Below are 26,869 nucleotides of genomic sequence, written 5' to 3'. Positions count from 1 at the left end.
GTAATAAATGGCCATAATAATTTACTGTTTGATAAATCAAAAGATCTAAGCTGTTGGGACAAGAACTCACAATTTGACAAAAATGTTGGGAAAACTGGAAAATGGTATGGCAGAACCTGGGAATTGGCCAACATCTCACACTGTATACCAAGATAAGTATATCAAGTAATGTATACCAACATCTCACACTGTATACCATGCAACACAAAGGGTGATATTGTAAACAAAGTAGGGAAACATGGAGTAGTCTACATATGATTTAGACATAAAGAGTGATGCTATAAACAAATCAGAAGAACATAAAATAATCTGTCTGCTAAATCAATAGAAGAATTTGGGGCCAAACAAGAGATAGAGAGCATTATAAAATGTAAAGTGGATAATTTTGATTATATTACATTTAAAAGCTTTTATACAAACAAAAACATGCAACCAAGATTAGAAAGAAAGCTGAAAACTGGGGGAAAATTTTTGCAATAAGAATCTTTGATAATTTTTTTCAAATATATAGAGAACTAAGTCAAATTTCTAAAAATAAAAGTTGTTTTTTCCTAATAAATGGCCAAAGGCTATGAATAGGCAGTTTTCAGATCTCTTTAAGATCACTTCCACAAAATAACTAATATGAGAAAATATTTTTCATGATTACACATGTAAAACTTATTTGAGCTTGCTTCCCATCTCAGGAAGGCTAAACAGCAGGGAAGAAATGAGTGGAAGAGAGTCAGAAGAAGAGAGAGAATTTGGAATTCAAAACTTAATGTTAAAAAATTATTTTTTCAGTTAATAGGGGAAAAAACAAAACATTATTAAAAAACAAAGGTATCAAATTAATAGCTGTTTTTTTGTTGTTGTTTTTGTTGTTCAGTAATGTCCAATTCTATATGACCCCATTTGAGGTTTTCTTGGCAAATATTTTTAAGTGGTTTGCCATTTCCTCCTCCAGATCATCTGACAAATGGAGAAACTGAGGGAAACAGGGTTAAATGTCTTGTCCAGGATCACATAGCTAGTAAGTGTCTTGAGGTCAGATCTGAACTCAGAAATATGAATTTTCCTGAATTCAGGCCTGGCATTCTATCCACTGTGCCATCCAACATTTGTATTAGCCATGAAGAAAGCAGACAGAAGAATTATACAGGAATGTAAAGGGAATATTTACCTACTTCAGATAATACTTTTGAAATTGTGCTTCATAGAAAGTTGGAGTTCTATGAAGCAGTTCTGTGAAGGAAAAAATGATGCCAGAAAACTTGATCCACCATGCTGTGTCAGTCATGCCAAATGTACATACTGAACAAGATGGCTCATTAGACTAAAACATTGTATTTTAAGAGTCTAGAATTAGTGAATATGCTCATTGTATAATTTTTGATAGTTTGTCTCAGAATATGCATAAAGTAATCATTCAATGTTTTTATCTTATAGTTGTTATATATATATTCACAACACACTTTTAGTATAAATCTTTACTATAAATCTTTATTTGGGAGTAATTGATAAAATCATAAAGTTTCAAGAGACATAAATAAAAAGTCTTTTTTGCCAAATAAATAATGAAGATGCAACAGAAATCCATGAAACTAATTTGAGTACCAAATCTCAAATACAGAATAAACAAAAATATAACTATCTCCTTCGTTGGTTTATTTATATAGAACTTGATGTCTATATTGAGTTGACCATTTTTAAGGTGCTACAAAACCACAGATATTTACAAACTAAAAATACATTATAAAGGAAAACTTAAATTTTATACCAAAAATGTGAAGTGAAATGATCCCACAAAATACTGAATTAGGTAAGTAAAGTGGAAAATCAAAATTGTAGTGAACTATCTTACAAAGTAAATTACTGCATCTAATATAATTTCAAATTATGCAACTTACTGGTAACAAATATGTACAATTTGCCATATTATGTTGATTTTAATAATTATATCTGAAATAGTATGCAAAAAGAATTTCTTAAAACTTCAGCTTTATTTTATTTCATACCATCAAATGAGCAAGATTTAAAATTAATTTCTACTAGGATTCCACTGGTTTTGTTTCTGTGAAAGTGTTTGAGAAACATGAAGAAAATATTCACATGTGTTTTACCTCAAGAGTGTCTAATCAATGATTTGTTCTAATTCTTTCCTCATTCATATAGTATTCACATTGAGTAGCACTGTACAACTTGGGACATTTGTGATTGACACTACTTAATGTAATATGAAGGCAGAGGGCTTTAGGACAAGAGATACATTTTTTTTTGCAGTCCTGCTTACTAAGCCTACCTACACTAAGTAACCTATATTTACATATGTTTGCAGCCAGAGATCATGAATTTAGGCAAGGCTGGTGTACTGAATATATTCCCAGTATATGTCATAGGAGGAGTTGTTTTTGTTTTTGTTTTCAGAGGAAAAAAATTGCTTGGAAAGCATTATATAAATTTCCTGGAAGAGAGCTCTGAAAGTTGCTCATCTTTTAGATTTGCATGGAGTTCTTTAGAGTAAGTTTTAGGGGTAGCAGGAATAAAGGAAGATGTTCAGGACAGATCCTGAGGGAAAGGAAATAAATGTCCTGGATCTAGATATGTCCAGTCTAATAGTTTAAAAAAAATTTTTTTAAAGCAAGGATGTTTAAGGTACAATTTTCCAGAAAAAGAACTTTATTTTAAAGTGGTAATCTCTCTCTACATATAAAATAACAAAGATTTCATAATGATTTGAAATTTGAAAGATCATTGGATTTGAAGACAAAGGACCTAAATTCAAACACTAGCTCTCTGACATTTAGCCTCTGCATGACTATAGAGAAGTTACTTAAACTCTCTGAGAGACTCAGTTTCTTGATATACATCATTACTACAATACATCCTTTATTAGGCTTTTCTTTGGAAAGTATTGTGAAAACCTCAGCTCTGTAAATGTGAATTATTATTATCATTTCTATCTGAAGTAGATTTAAAAAATTCTGCTGGAATCACTTATTTACTCCCCTCTACATACTCTTCAATCTAGTGACACTGGCCTTCTTGCTGTTCCTGACACAAGACATTCCATATTCCAATTCTAAGCATTTTCACGGGCTATCTCCCGTGTCAGAAATGCTCTTTTTTTTCATCTCTACCTCCTAGCTTCCTTGGCTTTCTTCTAGTCCCAGCTAAAATCCCACCTTCTATAAGAAGCCTTTCCCTTTCAAACTAGTGACTTCCTTCCGTGATAATCTCCAATTTATCATGTACAAATCTTGTTTGTACATTTGGTTGCCTACTGTCTTCCCCATTAGACTGTGAGCTCCTTGAGAGCAGGGATTGGTTTGAGGGAATTTTGGGGGGAGGGGGGCGTGGGGGTGTTGGGTGTTTGCCTTTTCCCTGTCTCCATAGTGCTTAGTCCAGTTCCTGGCAGACAGTGGCAATGAATATAAATGCTCACTTAACTTGACACTGTGTCAAGTTAACAAATATTTTGTTAATAAGCTGCCTTCATATTATATCTCTACCACTTCCTATACTCACCAAAACTTGACTCCCAGAAGACAATGTATACATGGTAATCCTCTCAAGTACTGGGTGCATCTTCTATCATGTCCTCCCAATACTCTATGTCAGGAGCAAGGAACAGATATGTTTCTTGACTCATTGCTACTTCTGACCCCTTTCCCTGCATCCACTGCAGGGATCCCTCTATCCAGATAGATCATCCTAACTGCAATCTGGTGGCAGTTAAATCCCAGCTCCCGGATCCTTCTCCCTTTCTCAAGATATTTAGTTTCTAATCCACAATTTTCTCTATCCTAACAGTTGCCTTGCAGGATTTAAACTTATTTACATGTGAGCAGAACTAGGAGAACATTGTACAAAGTAATTGAAAAACCTGGAGACCCTAAGAAATAGGAAACAAACAGAACCTAACTAGGCAAGCAGGAAAAAAAAAAAGACCCCGCCTAGGCAACAAGCCAACACACAACTGTTGCCATGATTGATAGTTGCCAACAACATCTCACCCCCTAATACTATAAGATCTCAATATTCCCCCACTCAGATGGGGCTCCATAGTCAATTCTTTTGGCATAGGGCTCTCTCTTGCTACTCCTTTCCCCACTCCATGGGACTCTTCCTTCTCCTTCCCTCCATTAATGCTTTGCTCTACCACCTTACTCTTGTCTCATTAGTCTCTTGGTTGGACCTCCATCTGTCAGTACTGGCAGTAATAACAATATTGCATTATAATCAACTGTGAATAACTTGGCTATTCTTAGCAATACAAAGATCCAAGACAATTCCAAAGGACTTATGATAAAAATTGCTATCTACCTTCAGAGAAAGAACTGATGGAGTCTGAATACAGGTTGAAGGATACTTTTTTACTTTATCTTTATTGATGTTTTTTAATGTATTCTCTTTCACAACATGACTAACATGGAAATATAAAGTTTTGTGTGACTATACAAGTAAATCTATATCAAATTGCATGCTGTCTTAGGGAGGAGAAAGGGGAAGAAGGGAAGGGAAGAATTTGGAACTCAGAAATTTTAAAAATGAATGTTAAAATTGTTTTTTCACACACTTAGAAAAATATATGTCTATTGTTTCTCAGTCCTCAACCGTCTTGATATCTCTGCTGTTTTTTGACATTATTGACCATACTCTCTCCACTCTGGGTTTTCATATTACTATCTCTTGATTATCTTTCTACCTGTCTGATTGTTCTAAAACTCCTTTCCTAGATCTTTGAATATGTTCAATCATTTTCAGTTGTGGTCACTTCTTTGTGATCCCATTTAAGAATTTTTTCCCCCAGGCAACCATAGACCTTTATTAACTTCTTGCTTTGGTCCAGGTCCTCAGTTTACATAGATTATATATATAATCTATATGTGGTATTAGGCTTATAGTAACACCACAGGTCTTTGGTGTCATTGGTCTCTGCCACCACTTTGCCATTCACAGTCCTCTAGGTACTGATCTTATAGATACTCTGCAAGGAGTGGCTGCCATCATCCAAGGCATGCACAAGATTGAAGTCCTCCCCATTCTCCAGCTGTTGATAGGTGTTTTATCTCCACTTCCAGTCTGTCCTCGGTGTTGAGCAGGGCCTCATATTTCTGTGCCTGGTATTGCCCCTCTGTGTGAGTCTGCCCCCATATCTGCCTCAAGGGATATGAGGGCTGTACTGATCCACTCCATCTGTACAGCACTGAAGGTCTCCACCTCAGGCTCTCCTCCAAGCTGGTTTTTAGATTACAGAGGGGGTCTAGGATCATATATTTCAGCTCAGTGACAGTGTTTCAAGCAGCTTCCACCTCCTCAAGTCTTTTATTGATCACCACAGTGCTCTCCTCAATCTGCTAAGTCAATACTTATCAAGCTCTTGTCTGTTTTTCTGAGCCAGAGCATTCTGGGCTTGGATATCAGATATGACCTTGCTCAAGTCTTGAGACTTGGGAGAGTCTACTTCCACAGTCGGTCCAGATTTTGAAATTTTGGCTTTTAGAGAATTTGCCTCTTTTCATGTGTCTTCTTCATGAAGAACAATTCTTCCTTCAGAATTTCAATGTCAGTCTCCAATTGCAACCTGGTTATATTGGTGTTACCAATGATCTTCCAAAGGCCATGAATATCGCTTTCTACAAACTGTCTCATGGCTAGCTCTGCTTCATACTTTGCTGTGAAGTCATCAGCAGCCAGATGGGCATTATCAATATGTAGGATGATTCTGGCATTGTCCACTGAGTGCAGAGATCTATGCCTGTAGCTCCACAAGGGTCTTGAAAGTGTAACCCCATTCTCTGGTTTGAGTTCCATATGCTCCCTGATTTCCCCTTCAATTTTGCAATTCTCAGTCTCTAAGCTTTGCAAATGATCCAGAGAGGAGGCAAGGTGGTAGTACTGCATGATCTCCTCCCCCTGTATCTTCACACCCTCCCTCCAATCCCAGCCAGTCTCTTCTTCATACCCAAGATCCCTAATCCCATGGAAGCTGGTGGATCAGGCCATGGCGATTTGGGAGCCAAAACCACCAGCACTGACATAAATGCTGGTATTACTGCTGGGCCAGCCAGATTGTAGCTGGGCTCCTAGTGGTGAAAGTGGAAAAACAGATAGTGAAGCTCATGTACGCTGAAAAGAACAGGATGCTGTCCAAATAGTTAGACAAGTGGATGAAGGGTGATTTTAGAGTTTTGTTGGCAAATATACTAGAGTGGTTTTTGTTGCTGTTTCCTTCTCCGGCTCATTTTACTGATGAGGAAATTGAGGTAAACAGGGTTAAATGACTTGCCCAGGACTACACAGCTAATAATGTCTTTTATATTTGAATTTAGATTTACATGACTTCAAGCCTGGCACTCTATCCACTGTGCCACCTAAGCCCCTCTTTCATTCTTGACATGTTGCCTAACTGGGAGTACTCTAAAGCTCTGCTCTGGGCCTCTGTACTCTCTTAGTGAATTTGTCACCTATAGGTTTAAGTATTACTTCTATACAAATGACTCACAAATCTATATATCCAGCCCCAGACTATCATCTGAGCTCCACTTTCATATCACTACTTGATTATTGCATATTTCAAACTGAATGTCCCAGGGGCATCTCAAATTCAATATGTCCAAAAAGTATTAAGCCACCAACTTGTTCCTCTTATGAACTTCCTTATTTCTGCTAAAGGCACTACCCTTCTTCTGGTAATCCAGGTTCAAAATATTGGGGTTTCTGACCCCATACCCTCACACATCCAGTAAATTGTCAAATCCTGTCTCTTCATCAGTTGGAAAATGACTAATATTTTTCATAAATTTGACTTAGTTTCTTATATATTTAAGCAATGAGACCTTTATCAGAGATATCTGCTATAAAATTTCCAGCCCCCTACCCCCACTGTCTATTTTCCTTCTAATCTTGGTTGCATTGGTTTTCTTTGTACAAAACCTTTTAAATATAATATAATCAAAATGATCCATTTTGTATCTGATAATGCCCTCTATCTCTTAAGTCATAAATCCTTCCCTTTACCATAGATCTGACAAGTAAACTATTCTATACTTCCCTAATTTGCTTATAGTATAAAATTCTATGTCTAAATTATGTACCCATGTTGACCTTATCTTGGTATACAGTGAAGGATATTGGTGTGAATTTTAAAACTATTCCACCCTAATCAGACCATTCTTTAGAAGATCTGATTTAGCTATTTCCTGATCAGTAACAATGGAGATACTTGGAATAACAGAATCAGGTCTTGGAAACTCTACATTTCTGCTCCCTTCTTAGTTTAACAAGATTTGGAAGATCTGCATCAAACTCAAGATTTAATTATTTAAGGAAATGGCCTTCAACAGACATGCAAAAAAAGGACAGGAATCTCAACAGCTGTAGTTGACTGCGGTAGCCAGGGAGGATTGTTCCGACACTTCCGCAGACTTGTTCCTGTTCAAAACCTAGGGTGTGCTGTGTTTTGTTTTGTTTTGTTTTTTAAATAATGGAAGGACCAAATCCCTTCAAGACACCTAGCAAATTACCTGAGAAGAAGAAATCTTCATCATGCTTAACTCCATCATCTGTAGCTATTCCAGCTTCTCCATTTATGAAAAAGCTTGGCTATGGCACTGGAGTAAATGTTTACCTTATGAAAAAGTCTCCCAAAGGCTTGTCTCGTTCTCCTTGGGCAGTGAAAAAGATTAATTCCAAATGTAATGATCATTATCAAAGTATATATCAAAAGAGACTAAATGATGAAGCTAAGATTTTGAAAGACCTTCAGCATCCAAACATTGTAGGTTATCAGGCATTTGCTCCAGCCCAGGATGGAAGTATGTGTCGTGCTATGGAGTATGGAGGAGAAAAGTCTCTCAATGACTTAATTGAGGAAAGAAATACCAACTGCCATTCTCCTTTCCCAGCTGCTATAATTTTGAAGGTTGCTTTGCACATGGCAAGGGGGTTAAAGTATCTGCACCAAGAAAAGAAGCTCCTACATGGAGATATAAAGTCTTCAAATGTCGTAATTAAAGGTGATTTTGAAGCAATTAAAATCTGTGACGTAGGAGTCTCACTGCCACTGGATGAAAATATGACTGTGAGTGACCCTGAGGCGCATTACATTAGCACAGAACCCTGGAAACCAAAGGAAGCTCTGGAAGAATGTGGTATCATTACTGATAAAGCTGACATATTTGCCTTTGGCCTAACTCTTTGGGAGATGTTGACCCTAACCATTCCACATGTTAATCTTCCAGAGGATGAGGATGATGAAGACAAAATTTTTGATGAGAGCATGTTTGATGATGAAGCATACTATGAAGCACTGGGAACAAGGCCAGCCATTAATATGGAAGAATTGGATGAATCATATCAAAAAGTAATTGAACTGTTTTCTATTTGCACTAATGAGAATCCTAAAGACCGTCCCTCAGCTGCATACATAGTTGAAGCTTTGGAAATAAATATGTAATGATTACTGAAGATTTGTTTTTTTTTTAATATTGTGATTGACTGATGAATTATTACCTTATTAAAGATCATTATATACCAATGATCATGTTTGTATAACAGGCTGAAGGCTATTATACCAGTCTTTTACTAATTAGGATTTCCTAAAATAATCTAAGAAATTATGAGCTTCCTTAGAAACTGCTTTAGAATTTCTAATACTCGTGTTCATTTTTTACTTATGATGCCTGCCTTTTGGATGTATTGCCTTCAGTGGGTCTTCATTATATTCCATGTGACCCTCATACTTAAGTGCTCCTGGAGAGTTGCTTTGCAAACTTAAAAAACTGCCAATAAAGAGCTTTAGTCTTAGTTTTCTTTTTTTCTAAATAAATTTTTCCCTAGATTACATATGAATACAATTTCTGAATATTAATTTTCCTGTATTTTGCAATTCATATTCTCTTCCTTCTCTCACCCTTGTCTTCTCCCTGAGAAGGTAGATAAAATGTATATTGTACATATATTATCATATAATAATACATATTTCTATTTTCATCATGTGAAAGAAGAGACAAATCTTGCTTACACTAGATAAAAATTCATGAAGGAAATAAAGAAAAGAATGGTATGTCTGAATTTGCATTCAAACTCTATCTGCTCCTTCTATGGCAGTGGATAGATTTTTTACTGTGATGAGTCTCTTTTGTGATAAGTTGTCTAGGATTCTTGCCTCATTGATAATAATTATGCCATTCACAGTTGGTCATCAGACATTGTTATTACAATTTACTAATTCTTATGGTTCTGCTCACTTTACTTTGTATCACTTCATATAAGTATTTCCAGGTTTTTTGTAATCAACTTGTTGGTCATTTCTTATGGCACAATGGTATTCCATCATAAGCATATACCACAACTTGTTCAGCAATTCCCTAATTGATGGATATCCCTTCAGTTATCATTTCTTTTTAGCCTTTGTTTTTAAAATTACTTTAGGCAAAATGGCAATTTTCAGCACCCATAATAGTTATTTTCTTATGAAACTCATTTTTAAGAGGTTGGTAGAATTTAGGGTTAGAAAATATCTTGGTTCAAGAAAGTTTTCCTATTTGAGGATTTTTAATCTTTTATTTATCTTTGCTTGATGTGGTGATGGAATGTAAGCAATGGAGTACAGAAATCATATTAAAAAAACAACAACAGTATCCTGGCTATTTCTCCCAGGATTGTTTTTCAAAACTAGGCATTTCTTGTTTCACTGAGCACTACAGCTCTCCCTTTGGATTCATACATGAGCTTTTTATATGTCACATATATTTTTGTTTATAATTGATTAAATTATAACTTGAAGACTTTAAGGTATATATATATATATATATATATGATTCTTTCTTTTTCATATATGGTGAATTATAGCCTGAATAGTTCATAAAAAGATAGAGTTAAAATAATAAAAACATTGAGAAATGTTCAACATAAAAGTCAGTTGACTTAAAGTATGTTTGTGGAAGATTTGCAGAAAGGTGATAGAAGGTCTCAGCAAAAATCTCACCCCTACCACCTCAAAACAAGGAGAAATGTATAGTAGTATGCTTTTAATAAGTGAAGATAGAAAATCATCTTTTATCTAAGTAGTCTTCTCAAATCCTTTGGGAAGTTTGCATGAATAATTCACTCTCCCTTCTGTGCCCTACGGGATCAACCCTGTTGGACCCAAGTTTTAGCTTTGATCATAGAAGAACCATAGAGTCAGGGAAATTGATTGATAAAATGGTACCTGGAACTGAAGAGGAGCAGAAGGAAACAAAGGGAGGGCTAAGACATCAACAACAATATGTAATAGTAATTATAAGTGTTAATCCAACAACAAATAGTGCTGTGTGAGGCTTGAGAAGAGTCATGGATACCAGCAGAGATCAGGGAAGATTTTAATGAAGGAAGAGAACTTGGCGTTTAAGGATGGCAGTTGGGATAGAGAAGCATTGGCGAATGTTTTTGAAATCATGTCCCCAAATGGTACTTTCAAGCTGACTTTGAACTCCCCACTATTACCCCAGAAAGTAGAGGGAGGAAGTGCTTGCATTCGATTGCTGGGCAGAAGGATGGAGCATGTGAAAATGTCCTTGAGCACTGTAGAGAGGGGGAATGGAGCATTCCTCCCCACCCCCACACCAGGGCACCTGTGCCATGGCTTTGCAAACTCAGGGATAGAGCAATTTCAGGTTGTGGCAAGAAAGGGAAGAAAAATATTTATGTAAGGAAATTGATAAATCAAGTTGAAGAAAACACTTCTTTAGATGTCTCTGAGGCCCTGAAAGAGAAGGCTATATCCCTCAATTAAATGTACAGCCCTTTTTGAAGGCAGAAATAGCAATGGAGGCAACAATGGCTAGAGGGCATAAGTTCATCTGCATATGACTTTTGCATTTTTGAAGTTTAACAAATTGGGAATCACATGGAACATATGGAAAAAACTAAGAACTCTGGTTCATACTTAACAAGAGTGGCTCTTTTGATTTTCACATCATAAGACGGAGATAAATTGCTTTTTTTTTAAACCCTTAGCTTCTGTCTTAGAATCAATACTATGTATTAATGAGTGTCTTAATGACTTTTATTCATAATCCACTTGTGGAGTGGAGTAAACCAGTAAAAGGGAATTCAAAAGCACCATTGAATGAAATGGGAAGTTGTCAATGAAAAGGCCAGGACTCATCATGTTCTTGACATTGAGCAATTACTACAAGGTGTAATCAAAGCTAGGAATAGGGTAACAAGGCTACTCCTATCTATTGCAGGACATGTGTACAACCTCATTCAAGAAACTGATGAAACCTTGTGCCAGATGTACCTTGGTTGGACTCCATATTTGTGAAATGAAGTTAATAACCTTCTCTTTTGACTCCAAAATTGCTATTACTACAATGATTAATTTCCAGATTGCTACATTCATTTATTAGTGTTCTAGAAGAGCAATTGATGTACTTTCTTCCCAGGAAATGGTTTTTCAGTCATTTAATAGACTACAAAAATAAAGTATATATATTGAGATATAAAATTTCCTTAAGAAAAATATGTATTATAATCACACATATAATACTCTGAGATATATGTGTGTGTGTGTTTTGTGGGTGGGTGTGTACATTATACAGAGAGAGACTCAATGGAGAAGTAGTATCTGAAAAATGATACTGTAAAATACCATTTTGAGTCTAAAGTTGGCTTTAATACAATGGATATATCTCAAATTGATTCTAAGACTGAAGAGTGGTACGGGCTAGGCAATGGGGGTTAAGTGACTTGCCCAGGGTCACATAGCTGGGAAGTTTCTGAGGCCAGATTTGAATGTAGGACCTCCCATATCTGGGCCTGACTCTCAATCCACTGAGCCATCTAACGTCCCCCTTTATAAAAATATTTTTCTATGGTTACATGATTCATGTTTTCTCTCTCCCAGAGTTGACAAGTAATTTCACTGGGTTATACATGTATTATCACTCAAATACTATTTCTGTATTTTTCATTTTTGTAATAGAGTAATTTTGTAAAACTAAAATCCCAATTCACATACCCAAATAAACAAGTGAAAAAAAAAGGAAAAAAAAGAAAAAAGGACAGACCCCTGGGCTATCCCAAGTCAAGCTAAGTCATCATTGGTACAGGAGATGCAGGAAAGTGATGTAAAACTGTCTGTATAAGGCATGTCACTTCCTCTCTCCTCCTCTTTCCCTAGAGAGGTGACTCTGGCTGAGAGTGTGCTAGGCATTTCGACATCTTGGAATGCTGGTGGTGAGTTTTGCCCTTGAGCTGATTCAGGTTCGGACATCTTAGCTGAGCCCCTTTGGAGGTCTTCCCTCCTTCACACTCAAAACCTTACTTTCTTGATCTCCTAATCTTCCTGCCTGGTACTAGCCCCTTCCTTCTTCCTTCTTCTTAAATCTCCTCCACTATATCAATTAAATCACCATAAAATTTCCAGCTGAGTTTGGGTGTTTCATTAGGATTTTATAAATAAAATCCTTGGTGACCAAATATAATTATTACATTCAGTCTCAACCATAATTTTAACACTTAAATTGGTCTATCCCCAGCTTCTACCATACCATTTTCCAATTTTCCTAACAGTTTTTGTCAGATAGTCAGTTCTTGTCCCAAAACCTTGAATATTTTGGTTTATCAAACACTAAATTTCTGTGGCCACCTATGACAGGATATTCTACACCTAAATCTATTCCACTGCTCCATCACATTAGCCAGTATCAGACTGTTCTAATGATTACTGATTTGTAACACAGTTTGAGATCTAGTACTGTTAGAATATCTTCTTTCACTTTCTTTTTTCATTGATTCCCTTCTTATTCTTGAGCTTTTGTTGTTCCAGATGAATTGTTTTTATTTATTTGTATAAAATATTTTTTGCCAATTTGACTGGTATGACACTGAATAAGTAGATTAATTTAGGTGAAATTGTCATTTGTGTTATATTGGCTCAGTCTACCCATGAGCAATTAATACTTTTTTGATTCTTTAGATTTGATTGTGTGTGAAAAGTGTTTTGTAATTGAGTTTATATAATTCCTAAGTTTTCCTTGACATGTAGACTCAAGTACTTTCATTAAATACTATTAATTTAAATGGAATTTCTTTTTCTACATTTTACTTCTGGTTTTTTTGGACATATATAAACATGCTGATGATTTATTTATGTGTGCTGATTTTATACCCAAACTTTATAGCTAAAGTTGTTAATTATTTTAACTAATTTTTTAGTTGATTCTCTAGAATTCTCTAAATATACCATTATATCATCTGTGAAGAATGACTATTTAATTTCTTCAATTTCTTTTTCTTCTCTTATTGCTATAATTAGCATTTCTAGTACAATTTCTGAATCCTAGTGGTAATAATGAGCATCCTTGTTTCATCCCTAATCTTACTGGGAAGGCTTCTAGCTTGTCCCCATTACAGATAATGCTTATTGATGGTTTTAGTTAGAGACCACTTACCATTTTAATGAAAGCTCTATTCCCATACTTTTAGTATTATTAATAAGAACAGGTACTGTATTTTTTCAAAAGCTTTCTCTGCATCTAATGAGATACTCATATGATTTCTGTTGGTTTTGTTACTGATATGGCCATGCTAATAGTTTTCCTAATATTGAACAAGCCCTGCGTTCCTGGTATAAATATCACCTGATCATATGTATGATCTTGGTGACATATTATTGCCTTAATTTCCTTATTAGCATTTTATTTAAATTTTTTTCATTGATATTCAGTAGGGAAATTAGTCTATAGTTTTGTTTTGTTTTTCTTTCTGGTTTAGGTTTCAGCACCATATTTGTGTGATAGAAGAAATTCGGAAGGATTCCTTCTTTCACTGTTTTTCTGAATAGTTTATATAGTATTAGAATTAATTATCTTTAAATGTTTGATGGAATCTGCTTATGAATCCATCTGGTCCTGAAAATTTTTTCTTAGGGAGCTTATTAATGGCTTATTCAATTTCTTTTTCCAAAGCAGAGTTATTTAAATAGTTGTGTCCTTTCCTGTTAATCTAGGCAATTTAAGTTTTTATAAATATTCATCCATTTCACTTAGATTTCTATGTTTAATGGGTTTAATGGGCAAAATAGCTTCTAATAATTGTTCTAATATCTTTTTCAGTGGTGGTAAATTCACCCTTTTCATTTTTGATCTTGATAATTTGGTTTTATTCTTTTTTTCAAATGAAGTTAAGCCAATGACATCTATTTTATTTTTACAAAAACAGCTTCTAATTTTATTTATTAGCTCAGTGGCTTTCTTGCTTCCAATTTTCTTACTCTCTGATTTTTCAAGATTTCCAATTTTGGAGTTTAATTGAAGATTTTTAATTTGTTCTTTTCCATTTTTTTTTTAATTTTATGCCCAATTCATTGATCTCCTCTTTCTCTAGTTTACAGATATGTTAGTAATATAAATTCTCACCTAAGTACTGCTTTCATTGTGCCCCATAAATTTATGTATGTTGCCTCATTTTTGTCATTCTCTTTAATGAAATTATTGTTTTTATAATTTATTCTTTGATCTATTCTTTCTTTAGGATTAAATGATTTAATTTCCAATTAATTTTTAATCTATATTTTTGCAACCCTTTATTGAATGTAATTTTAATTGTATTATGGCCTGAAAAGGATGCATTTAGTATTTCTACTTCTCTTCATTTAGTTGTGAGACTTTTATAACTTTATACACAGTCAATTTTTGTGAAGGTGCCATTTGCCATTTAGAAAAAAGGTATATTCCTTTCTATTCTCATTCATTTTTCTTCAGATGCTTATCATATCTAACTTTTCTAAAATTTTACCAATTTCTTTAACTTCTTTTGATTAGACTTATCTAATTCTAATGTGAGCAAGTTTAGGTCCCTCACTATTAATGTTTTACTATTTCCTCCTATAACTCATTTAACTTTAAGAATATGGCTACTATACCACTTAGGAAATACATGTTTAGAATATTGATATTACTTCACTATCCATGGTACCTTTTAGGAAGATGGAGTTTTCCTGCTTATCTATTTTAATTAGATATATTTTTGCTTTTGCTTTGTCTGCTTTAAAAAAAATTGAGCTAAAGCATAAAAGATTCTGCTCCAGACCTTTTACTTACTCTGTGCGTGCCTCTCTGCTTCAAATGTGTTTCTTGTAATTATTGTAGGAATCTGGTTTTTAACCCACTCTGCTGTCTGCTTCCATTTTATGGGTGAGTTCATCCCATTCATATTCACAGGTATGATTATTGTTTATTTCCTTCCATCCTACTTTCCCCCCATTTACCGTTATCTCTCTCTTCCTCTACTCTATGCCCACTCAAAAGTGTTTTGCTTCTGATTACCACCTCTCCCAATCTTCCCTTCCTTCTATCAGTACCCTCTCTCCCATCTCTTATCCCCATATTCTTCTATTTGTCTATAGGGCAATATAGATTTGTATGCCCAAATGAGTGTGTATGCCATTTCCTCTTCGAGCCAATTACAATGAAGAGTAAGGTTCAAGTGCAGGGCTCTGCCCCCAACTCCCATCTTCTCCTTCACTATAATGGGATATAGGATGCATGACAGGGAGACTGTCTACCAATACAGCTCAAGACCTGCTCTAAAACTTAATAAACTTAAATAGTTAAATAGCCTACAGTACCAAGAGTTGAAGTGATTTACTTGCCCAGGGTCACAAAGTAAGCAATCAAGTATTTGAGTAAAAATATTCCCCATGGCATCCATGGTACCTGGTTTATAATTGTTTTGTTTTGTTTTGTTTTACTTAATGGTTTGACAAAGAAAAATGTCTACACTCACCTTTACCAAAGAATGTGCTGACCATGAAGCCAAAGGCAATGGAAGATGATGCAAAACACATCAGAAAGAAAAACAACAAAGCAGGGTCACTCTTGGTAAGCACAGCTACATTATTTTTCACCTATAAAACATAAGTTAAAACATTTTGGTCACACAACTAAATATTGTTATAGGAAGTCAGGAAACTATGGAATATAAAATAGAACTTATTCTTCAAAATATAGCACATCTACTACAACTAATAACCACTATCCAGGAATTAAAACTAAGTTAAAAAAATTAGACTCCGGTCATATCTATAATAAGAGTAAAAGATATCCCTGATTCTAATAAGTTGTAAGGGACTGTTTTAAAGAACTGAACAAACACCAAAGATTTTCTTAGAGCTTGTGATGTCATCACAAAATGATTTTCATTCATCCATTAACTTTAGCTCAGTATCCACATCAAATATATTAAACTTCCCTCCCAACAGATAGATCAAGACAATGGACAAAAACTAAACACTTGCCTTGATACAAAAAAGAACAGTGATGAAAAAGACAGCAATGAAGAAAAAGATAAAAAACACAAGGAACCAGGTAACCCAGTGTAGCCAGTTGTTGAGTCCCATCATTCGCATATACTCCTATCAGGGGAAAAATGAAATTTAATGTTATTCAACCTGATAAGCAAACCATTAATAAAATCTCACCAGAATAAAGTGCTAAGACACTAAAAAACTAGACAGATTATTCTTTTGGTTCTCACTTATATTCAGTCAACTCTGAGTACCTGTGGGATATTTCTGTATATGGAGACAAGAAAGGGGAAAATATAGCATTGGTTTTTGCAAAACAAATTAAATACTAATAAGGATCATTAGGATTTGAAAATAGTAAATACATAAAAATTCATCTCATTCAACATTCTCATTTTACAGATTAAGTTTAGGCCCAAAGAGAGATTAAGGTGTTTTTCCAAAGTAATGTAGATTCTGAGGACCAGAAACAGTAATTGAATTCAGGCTCCCTAAATCCAAATCTAGTACTTAAAAAAATACCATGGCATAATCTAAGTCTTTTAAAAACTAAATGGAAAATATTAAAGGCATGCATATATCATTCACTACAACCTAGCTAGAACATAATTTGTAGACATATAGATCCAATCAATCAATTAGCCTTTATTAAGCACTTACTAAGTACCAAGAACTATTCTAAGTGCTAGAGGATACAATAACAAAAATAAAATGATCTCTGACTGAAAGCCCACATTCTATTGAGGGAGACAACATAAACATAAGATTGCATATGAATTATATACACAAATATATGTGTATGTATGTCTATGTATATGTAAATGCAAAGTCTCTCCAAAATAATTTGGACAGGGAGACATTACCAGTTGGACACCAAAACAGCAGATGGAATGCTAAGTATGAAGAATTATAAGAAATTAAAATCAGCTGGACCATGAAGTAGCAGTAGACTTTTGTAACTCCATCATGGAGCTCTAACATGAACTCACACTAAAAAAGTAGTAGGCACCACATTTTAGGAAGGGAACTGATAAGCTAGAAAACATCCAGAGAAGAGTATTCATAGGAGGGTAAAGCATCTCAACATCATATCTTCAAGCATAGTTTGAAGGAACTTCTGATGTTTAGCCTGTACAAGACAATTTAAGAGGAACATGACAGCTGTCATGAAATATCTGACCTTGTGAAAGCAAGATTACTCTTTTTTTTGATTGGCCCCAGAGGGCAGAAATTGGAACAATTGGTAGAAGTTGAAGAGAGGCAGAATTAGGCTGAATAAAGGGGAAAAGTAACTAACAATTGAAGGTCTACTTACAAGTGTCAAGGTCAATTGGGGGGGGGAATGGATTTTCCTTCACTTAAGATTTTCTAGCAAGGGCAAGATAATCACTTGATAATGATGCAACAGAAAAGATTCTTATTCAGATATAGGCTGAATGAAACAGTCTCTAAACCTCCACAAAGAGACTACAAAGGTCTTGCTAAAAAAGTCTCATGACAATTGTAAGCCATAATGAAATTCTTCCAGCCTTATTTTTTACTACAGTCTTTATATATTCAATTGTCCAATGAAACTGACCTTTATAAGTGGCATTAACTCTTCATCTTTGTGCCTCTGAACTAGCTATTCCCATGTCTAAAGACACTACTATGTGCCAGGAACTGGGCTGGGTGCTAAAGATACATAGTCAAAGTGGAACAATCTCTGCCCTCAATAAGCTCATATTCAATTAGATGAGACAAAATGTACCTATAAATATCTACAAAATAATTACAAGATAATTTGGGGGTAGAGGGAACACTAATGACAGGAGGCATCAAGAAAGGCTTCACTTGTTATAGGTGAGCAATCTTGAAGCAAATTAAGAATTTTAACTCAACTCAATAAACATTAAGTCCATACCACTTGCTAGGCACTGTATTAATCCAAGGGCTTACAAAAAAAATGTCCTCTTCATCTAGTCATTAAGGGAAGAGTCCAGCAGTAATTTCTTGTTGCTCTGATCCAAATCCAAATCAGGAACTTGTAGAGCACAGACTAGGACAGAAATCAGACTTTGACCTGGATCATATAACTTTGAGACTACTGAAAATTTGCAGATCTCCAGCCTGCCCCTTAGATCCTGGAATAACACAATACTTAATACGTTCAAGAAAACAGAAACAGAACTGGCTCAGACTTCCTTCAAGAAATTCAAAAGAGCCTGGTCCTAATATGAAGTCCACAGTAGGCTGGAAGAATGGGAAAACAAAACAAAACAAAACAAAATTCCACCAGAAAAACCTATTACAGTGACAGGTAAACTCAAAACACACCACAAAAAGAAAATTATTCCAAAACATCTATAAGCAAAAGTCTCAAAAAAATACAACATGGCTACAAATTTAACTAGAATTCCAGGAAGAGATAAAGATTTTTTTTGTTTGTTTAAAAACTAAATATTTTTAAAAACTAAATGTGAGACTTTGAAGGGAGGTGGGGGAGAAAAAGAGAACAAAGGAATAAAGAACTGAAAAGTGAATTAATAGCTTGGCACAAGACAGACAAAATTTTAAACAAGCAACAAACTTCCTGAAAATATAACTCCATCAAACAACAAGAAATATTTTTTAAAGGTAACAAGACTAAAAATACAGAAGAAAATTTAAAGCATCTCATAGAAAAATAACTGATGTGGAAAATATAATGAAGAGAAAAAAATTATTAATCATTAGATTATTTTAATACCATGACCAAAAGTAGCTAGATACCATATTTCTAGAAATCAAAAAAGGAAACTGTCAAGATGTCTTAGGAACAGAGGACCAAGTAGAAATAGAAAGAATCCACTAGTCACCCACTGAAAGAAATTTCAAAACAAAAACTTCGAAGACCATTACAGACAAAATCCAGAGCTTCCACATCAAATATTACAAGCAACAAGAAAGAAAAAATTCAGGTAAAATCAAACTCAGGATCACACATGACTTAGCAGCCACCACTATTGAAAACCCAGAACAGTATTCAGAAGACAAACAATATGGACTTCCAGGTAAGAATAATTTACCCAGAAAAACTAAGTATTTCTATGGGAGGAGAGTATAGGGAATGGTCCTTTCATTAAACAGAGGATATCCAAACATTCCTAATGAAAAGACCAAAAGGTACAAGTGAAGGTAGAAATCTAGTGAAGATAGTAATGAAAAGGATAATTCCACAATTTAGTGGACACTATGGATAGAACCAAGTGAATCAATGTGTTTTTGTGGGTCCATAGCATACCATGGGAGGATACATGAAAGAGTGGTAGGAGAGCAGGGGAATAGAAAATATGACTAAAAGCCATTCTCCAATAAATAACTGGTCAAAGGATATGACAAACTGTCCTCAAAAGAATTGTAAAGTATTCAAACCATATGAAAGCAGGCTCCATATCATTAATAATAAGAGGAATGCAAATCAAAGTAACCTGGAGGTTTCACCTTACACCTTTCAAACTGGAAAAAATTAGCAAAAATGGCAATAGTCAATATTGGATGGGTTATGGAATGATAAGCAATTAATCCCTTTTTGGTGAAGCTGTGAAATAATTCTACTCTTTTGGAAAATAACTTTGAATTATGCCAAGTAACTAGAATGTCCACATCTTTTGAACCAGGTACTCTACTGCTAGTTTTATAACCCAAGGAAGACATTAGTAAGAAAGCCAATATATTTATAGTATATTTTTTGGGATATCAAAAAATTGGAAATAAAATATATGCCCATTAAGTGGGGAATGGCTAAATAAATTGGGGTGCATGAATGCAATAGAGTATTACTCAGTTGTAAAAAATGATGTGTGTGATGAATGTGTGATGAAGCAGGAAAGATCTACATGAATTTATACAGAATGAAGTAAGCAAAGCCAAGAAAAAGATATGTATTTCAATGCCAACAATGTAAACAGAAAAAGTAACTACATATCAGAAAGTCAAAAGTAAATGTAAAATTATAAAAATCAAGCATGGCTCAAATGAAGAGTTAAGAGAGGACACTCCCAAACTATCCCTTCATGGGAGTGGGAGGTAAACATGTATTACACATTATACATATTTTGGGGATTTTTCAAAACATAGATCAGTTATGTTTTTTTTTTCCTTTCTAAAAATGTTCTTTGGGGGCAGCTAGGTGGCTCAGTCGATTGAAAGTCAGACCCAGAGATGAGAGGTCCTAGGTTCAAATCTGGCCTCAGACTCTTCCCAGCTGTGTGACCCTGGGCAAGTCACTTAACCCCGGTTGCCTAGCCCTTATTACTCTTCTGCCTTGGAACCAATGCACAGTATTGATTCGAAGATAGAAGATAAGGGTTTTAAAAATAAAAATAAAAATGTTCTTTATTATATAGGATGACTCTCTGAAAAGGGAAAGAAAGGAATTCTTGGGGGAAACTGTGATGATGTAAGAAACAGAAGATAGCAATAAAAACATTTTAAAATCTGAATACTACTACTATGTGGCAGAAATTATGATGGAAAATGTTTCAGAGAAATCTAAGATCTACATGAATTAGTGCAGAGCAAATGCACTGAACCAGTAGGACAATTTTTACAATAACAATGAAAGGGTAAAAACCAAACCATTTCTAAACAATTGAGAAGTGCTGTCAGTATAATTTACAACCCAAGATACTAGAAGAAAACACACTACCTACTTCTGAATGGAGAAATGGCCTCAGAGTAAAGAATGAAATAAATTTTTGTTAGACAACCAAGAAAAATTTAATTTGACTGACTATACATGTTTATAAAAGGTTTTATTTTACTTGTATTCTCAGTTGTGAGTGTTTAGGGGGTAGGGAAGTAGAAAGATAAAAAGAAAAGTTTTTGCTTAATGAAAAAAATACATTTTCCTGTCTTCTGGACAGAATTACTAACACAAAGTCAGAGTTACTTAGTAGCAGAATCAAAATAAGAACTTTTCCTTACTCTTAAGCAAATTGTGAAATAAATGTGCCCTTCCCTGAGCACAGAAGCTCCATTTTAAAACTATAGACTTTATCTAATTGCTATAAAGAAACAAGAGAAACAAAAAACTTGCTATACCTCAGGATAATGAGCAATTACACCTAGAAAAATATTAATGAAAACTCTTTAGGCACATTCTACCATTCCGTTTACCCTTTATATTTCCCCCTTTGGAATCCTCTAATAAACACTCTAATTATAAATAAAATTCTATTAATCAAATCCAAATTCCTTAACCAGGTAGTCATCCTCTGAGGCCAAGTTCATATGTCACCTCTGCTTAAAGTTTTCTCTATCACCACTTCCTATGCTGGAAGCCAAAAGCGATCATTCCCTTAATTGAATTCAAAAAATATTTCATGTACTTAATCATTTTAAACTTTGTATTATTGTGTATAAATATTGTATTATATGTGTATACATATACACATAAAAAACTCATGAGTACTATTCAAATTCTGTTAAGATTAGAGCTACATTGGGGGCAGTTGGGTAGCTCAGTGGATTGAGAGCCAGGCCTAGAGAAGGGAGGTTCTAGGTTCAAATCTGACCTTAGACACTTCCCAGCTGTGTGACCCTGGGCAAGTCACTTGACCCCCATTGCTTATCCCTTACCACTCTTCTGCCACTCCAAGAAGGAAGTAAGGGTTTAAAAAAAAAGATTAGAGCTACATTCATGAGTCAACAAGGCAGAGTAGGAAGGAATACTGTGAATTTGTCTAAAGTCACCTCCAAACAGCTACCCCCAAATGGCCTCAAAACAAATCGGAGTAGCAGAACCAGAAAAAAAAAGGATAAAACAATATTGCATGCCAAGACAACAAAGAATGACAGCAAGAAAGACCCATCTGACTGGGGTAAGAAGGGAGAGCAACCCAACACTGGCAACATACAAGGAAACTGGCAGTACGGGGAACAGAATCTAGCTCAATCCAGCACAGGTGGCTTCTGGGCCAAACAATTACAAGACTCCTAATAGCAACATGGTCAGGTTGTCTTCATGAAGTATATACTGAAGAACCCAAAGGCAAGTACAACTTTACCTGGAGTAGACCCCCAAATATAAGCTTGGAATAGCACTCCATCCACCTCAGGAACAAAGCCAAACTGAACAATTAGTTACAGTAATGGAATGGGCTGGGAAAATGACAAAAACAAAAACAAAAAAACCTGATCATAGAAAATTACTTTAGAGACAAGGAAGATTAAAAAATACAAATTAGAAGAGGACAACCATACCAAACTGGTTGCATGTGAAGTCTCAAAGGAAAATGTGAAATGATGTCAGGCCCAAAAAGAACTTGTAGAGGAACTCAAAAAGGATTTACAAATTAAATATATAGGTCAAAGAAAAAATGGGAAAAGAAATGAGAATAATGTAATAAAATCATAAAAAAAAGATATACAAAAAGTTAATTAAAAAAACAAACTAGAATTGGCTAAATGGAAAGAAGACACAAAAATCCAAGGAAGAAAATAATCTTTTTTAAAAGTAGAATAGGCAAAATGGAAAAGGAGGTACAAAAGCTCACTGAAGAAAATAATTCTTTAAAAACTAGAATTGGACAACTAGACGCCAATTATTCCATGAGACATCAAGAAACAATACAATCAAATAAAAAGAATGAAAACATATAAGAAAATCTGAAATATTTCACCGGAAAAACAATTGACCTGGAAACTATGTCCATGAGAAGTAATCTAAGAATTACTGGACTACCTGAAAGCCATGATCAAAAAAATAGTCCAGACATCACATTCCAAGATTATTCAGGAAAACTGGCCTGATATCCACGAACAAGTGGGGAAAATAGAAACTGAAAGAATTCATTGATCATCTCCTAAAAGAGATACCATAATGAAAACTCTTAGGAATATTATAGCCAAATTCCAGAGCTTCCAGGTCAAGGAGAAAATATTTACCAACTAAAAAGAAACAATTCAAATACTGTAAAACCACATTTGGGATTACACAGAACTCTAAAAGTTTCTACATTAAAAGATCTAAGGGCTTGGAGTATGATATTCCAAAAGGCAAAGGAGCTAGAATTACAACCAAGAATTATTTATCCAGAGAAACTAAATATATTCCTTTAAGAGGGAAAATGGGCAGTTAATTAGAGAAATTCAAAACATTCCTGATGAAAAGGCCAAAGCTGAACAGAAAATCTGATGTCCAAATATGAGATGCAAAAGAAATATAAGAAGGTAAACATAAAAGAAAAAACTTTGGGACTCAGTAAGAGTAAATCATCTACATGCTTAAATGGGAATATGACACATATTACTTCTAAGAATATTATCACTATCACAGGAACAAGAAGGATGTTTATACCCAGACAAAGGGCATAGGAGTAAGTTGAACATAAGGTGATATAAAAAAAATTAAGTTGGGAGAAATAGGTATCTCTGGAGAGAAGAGGGAAGGTAGGATAGAAGGGAATAAGCTACTTCATATGAGGAGTATGAAAGAGATAAAACAGTGGCAGGGAAGATAGAGGATGGGAGTGGCAAGCAATACCTGAACCTTACACTCATTAGAATTAGCTCAAAAAGGAAATAACATTCATACTCAGTTGGGTATAAAAATCCATCTTACCCTATAGGAGGGAAGTAAGAGCGCAGAAGGAATCAGAAAAGGGTGGAGGGGAGGAGGCAGGATTTTTTTCAACTATTAGACTTCAGGAAAAGTTAAAAAAAAAAAAAGCAGGGGTAGCAATCATGATCTCAGTGAGAGTAAAAATAAAAACAGATCAAATTAAAAGAAGGGAGAAACCCAGAAATAAAGGTAAGGGTAGCAACAAGGAAGTACTGAAGTTTAAAAGGGTAACCCTAACCTCCTATAGAACAGAGACTACCTATAAAAAGGTGGGGGAAACGAGCAGACAATAACAACAACAACAACAAAAACCAATACCTAACTATAAAGAATTTTTATGGAAGCAAAGAGCAAGGTATGGCCACAGAAATGGACAGTGAAAGCAAATCAAACACATGCAAAGTCCAAAAGAAAAATATGGATTGGACTCAGATTCTGGAAGAGCTCAAAAAGGACTTCAAAAACCAATTAAGAGAGGCAGAAGAAAAGCGGATAAGAGAAATGAAAGCAATGCAAGAAGAAATGGACCAAATGAAAAAAAGAGACCCAAAAGCTGACAGAGGAAAATCATATCTTAATAATTAGAATTGAGCAATTCTAAACTAATGATTTCATGAGACATCAAGAAATAATATAAGAAAATAAAAAATGAAAAAAAAAGAAGAAAACATGAAGTATCTAAATGGAAAAAAAAATTACCCTGGAAAATGGATCTGGGAGAGACAATTTAAGAATCACTGGACTACTGAAAGCCATGATAAAAAAAAAAGGCTTGGACATCATAATGCAAGAAATTATGAAAGAAAATAGCCCAGATATTTTTTAACAAGAAAATGATATAGAAGTTGAAAGAATCCACAGATCACCTCCAGAAAGAAATCCTCAAATGACAGTTTCCAGGAATATAATAGCAAAATTCCAGATCCTCCAACCCAGGAAGAAAATATTGCAAGCAGACAGAAAGAAAATTCAAATCCATGGAACTATAGATCAGGATCACATAGGACTTAGCAGCTTCCACATTAAAGGATTGGAAGGCATGGAATATCATATTCAGGAAAGCAAAAGATCTAGGTTTACAACCCAGAGTCACCTATCCAACAAAACTGAGTATATTCTTTCAGGGGAAAAATAGACATTCAATAAGATAGAAGATTTCCAAGCATTTCTGAGGAATAAGCCAGACCCTAAACAAAAAATCTGAAGTTCAAACACAAGACCCAAGAGAAGCCTGAAAAGGAATACTGAACTGCTTGATTTCTATATGAACTGGAAAGACCTTCATGAACTGATGCTGAGTGAAAAGAGCTGAGCCAGGAGAATATTTTACACAAAAACTGAAAACAATGTGGGACAATCACATGTAACAGACTCTGCTACTAATAGCAATGCATTTATGAATAAGAACACTATCCACATCTAGAGAAAGAACTATGAGAGTAGAAACATACGTTTATCTCTTGGTTATATGTGTATATGATTGAGGGTTGTGTTTTTAAAAAGATTATTACAAATATGAATAATATAGAAATAGGTTTTGAGTAATAAGACATATATAAACCAGTGTAATTTCTTGTTAGCTCTGGGAGGGGGGAGGGAAGAAGGGAGGGACAGAACATAAACATGTAACCAAGGAAAAAATTCTAAAAAAAAGAAATAAAACAATGTGAAAAAAGAAATAAGGAAACTACATCATGACAAAAAGTACCACAGACAATGAAGTAAAATCAATACTAAAATTATATGCACCAAACGGTATAGCATCCAAATTACTAAAGAAAAAGCTAAACAAGTTACAGGGAAAATAGTTAAATTTATACTAATGGGGGAACTTAAAATTTCTCCTTTCAGAAATAAATAAATCTAACCAAAAATAAACAAGAAAGAAGTTAAAGAGAACAGGATTGGAAAAATTAAAGGCTGAACAAATTGTGGTGTCTGTTGGTGATAGAATACCATTGTGCTAAAAGGAATAATGAACTGGAGGAATTCCATGTGACCTGGAACAACCTCCAGGAACAGATGCAGAGTGAAAGGAGCAGAACTAGGAGAACATTGTACTGATACACTGTGGCACAATCAAACATAACGAATTTCTCTACTAGCAGCAGTGGAATGATCCAGGACAACTCTGAAGGACTTATGAGGAAGAACACTATCCACATTCAGTGGAAGATCTGTGGGAGTAGAAACACAAAAGAAAAACAACTGCTTGATCACATGGGTCAATGGGGATATGACTGGGGTTAAAAACCCTAATTGCAAATATTAATAATATAGAAATAGGTCCTGATCAGTGATACATGCAAAACCCAGTGGAATTGCTTGTTGGCTAGGAGAATGGGGAGAAAAGAGGGGAGGCAAAGAACATGAATCGTGTAACCATGGAAAAATATTCTTAATTAATTAAACAAAATTTAAAAAGAAAAAGAAAATTAAAAAAGAAAAACTAGATATGATAGATTTCAGGAGAAAACTGAATGGATAAAGAAAGGAATATGCCTTCCTCTCAGTGGTACATAGTGACTACACAAAAACTGACTGTGACAGGCATAAAAGCCTCACAACCAAATGGAGAAAGCAGAAATACTAAATGCATCCTTCACAGAACATAGTGCAATAAAAATTACATTCAAAAGGGCAATAGAAAGAAAGATTAAAAATTAATTGAAAATTAAATGATCTAATCTTAAAGAATGAATAGGTCAAAGAGCAAATTATAAAAACAATCAATAATTTCATGAAAGAGAATGACAACAATAATACAATACACCTAAATTTATAGTACAAAGCATTACTTAGTGGAAATTTTATATTATTAAATAATTTACATCAACAAAGTAGAAAGAGAATAGATCAATGAATTGGGCACACACCTGAAAAAAAAAACTACAAAAAGGAAAAAGAAAAAACTGCAATGAAATTCCAAATTGGGAATCCTGAAAATCAATGTTGGGATTAATAAAATTGAAAGTAAGAAAACTTTTGGACTAATAAATAAG

The 26,869-nt window shown here is 34.6% G+C and overlaps 2 protein-coding genes and 1 pseudogene across 9 annotated transcripts in view; 1 reads left to right on the top strand and 2 right to left on the bottom strand.

Moving 5' to 3' along the window:
• The window catches only part of LOC100017234 (phospholipid-transporting ATPase ABCA3-like), a 351,884-nt gene that overhangs the window by 288,962 nt on the left and 36,053 nt on the right, over positions 1-26,869 (bottom strand). For all 8 annotated transcript variants that reach the window (XR_470380.3, XM_056805469.1, XM_016424232.2 and 5 more), the window contains 2 exons: positions 16,274-16,390; positions 15,763-15,883 (listed from right to left, as the gene is read on the bottom strand). Coding sequence is in view for 7 of the 8 variants with exons in the window: in XM_056805469.1 (XP_056661447.1) it covers positions 15,763-15,883; positions 16,274-16,390 (238 nt within the window). In the remaining variant the exon portion in view is untranslated. The remainder of the gene's footprint in view (positions 1-15,762; positions 15,884-16,273; positions 16,391-26,869) is intronic.
• Positions 1,926-7,354, bottom strand: LOC130455512 (keratin, type I cytoskeletal 18-like; annotated as a pseudogene).
• On the top strand, positions 7,354-8,440 carry LOC100014462 (lymphokine-activated killer T-cell-originated protein kinase-like). Its single transcript, XM_016424235.2, has one exon. The coding sequence runs from the start codon at positions 7,469-7,471 to the stop codon at positions 8,438-8,440; it is 972 nt and encodes a 323-aa protein (XP_016279721.1). The 5' UTR covers positions 7,354-7,468.

The sequence above is a fragment of the Monodelphis domestica genome, chromosome 7, assembly GCF_027887165.1.
Source record: "Monodelphis domestica isolate mMonDom1 chromosome 7, mMonDom1.pri, whole genome shotgun sequence".
Taxonomy (NCBI): Eukaryota; Metazoa; Chordata; class Mammalia; order Didelphimorphia; family Didelphidae; genus Monodelphis; species Monodelphis domestica.
This window is presented reverse-complemented; position numbering and strand designations above follow the sequence as displayed.

What these genes read in the sequence shown, in the direction of transcription:
- LOC100014462 (XM_016424235.2), top strand. Translation starts at nt 7,469, where the DNA reads ATGGAAGGACCAAATCCCTTCAAGACACCTAGCAAATTACCTGAGAAG.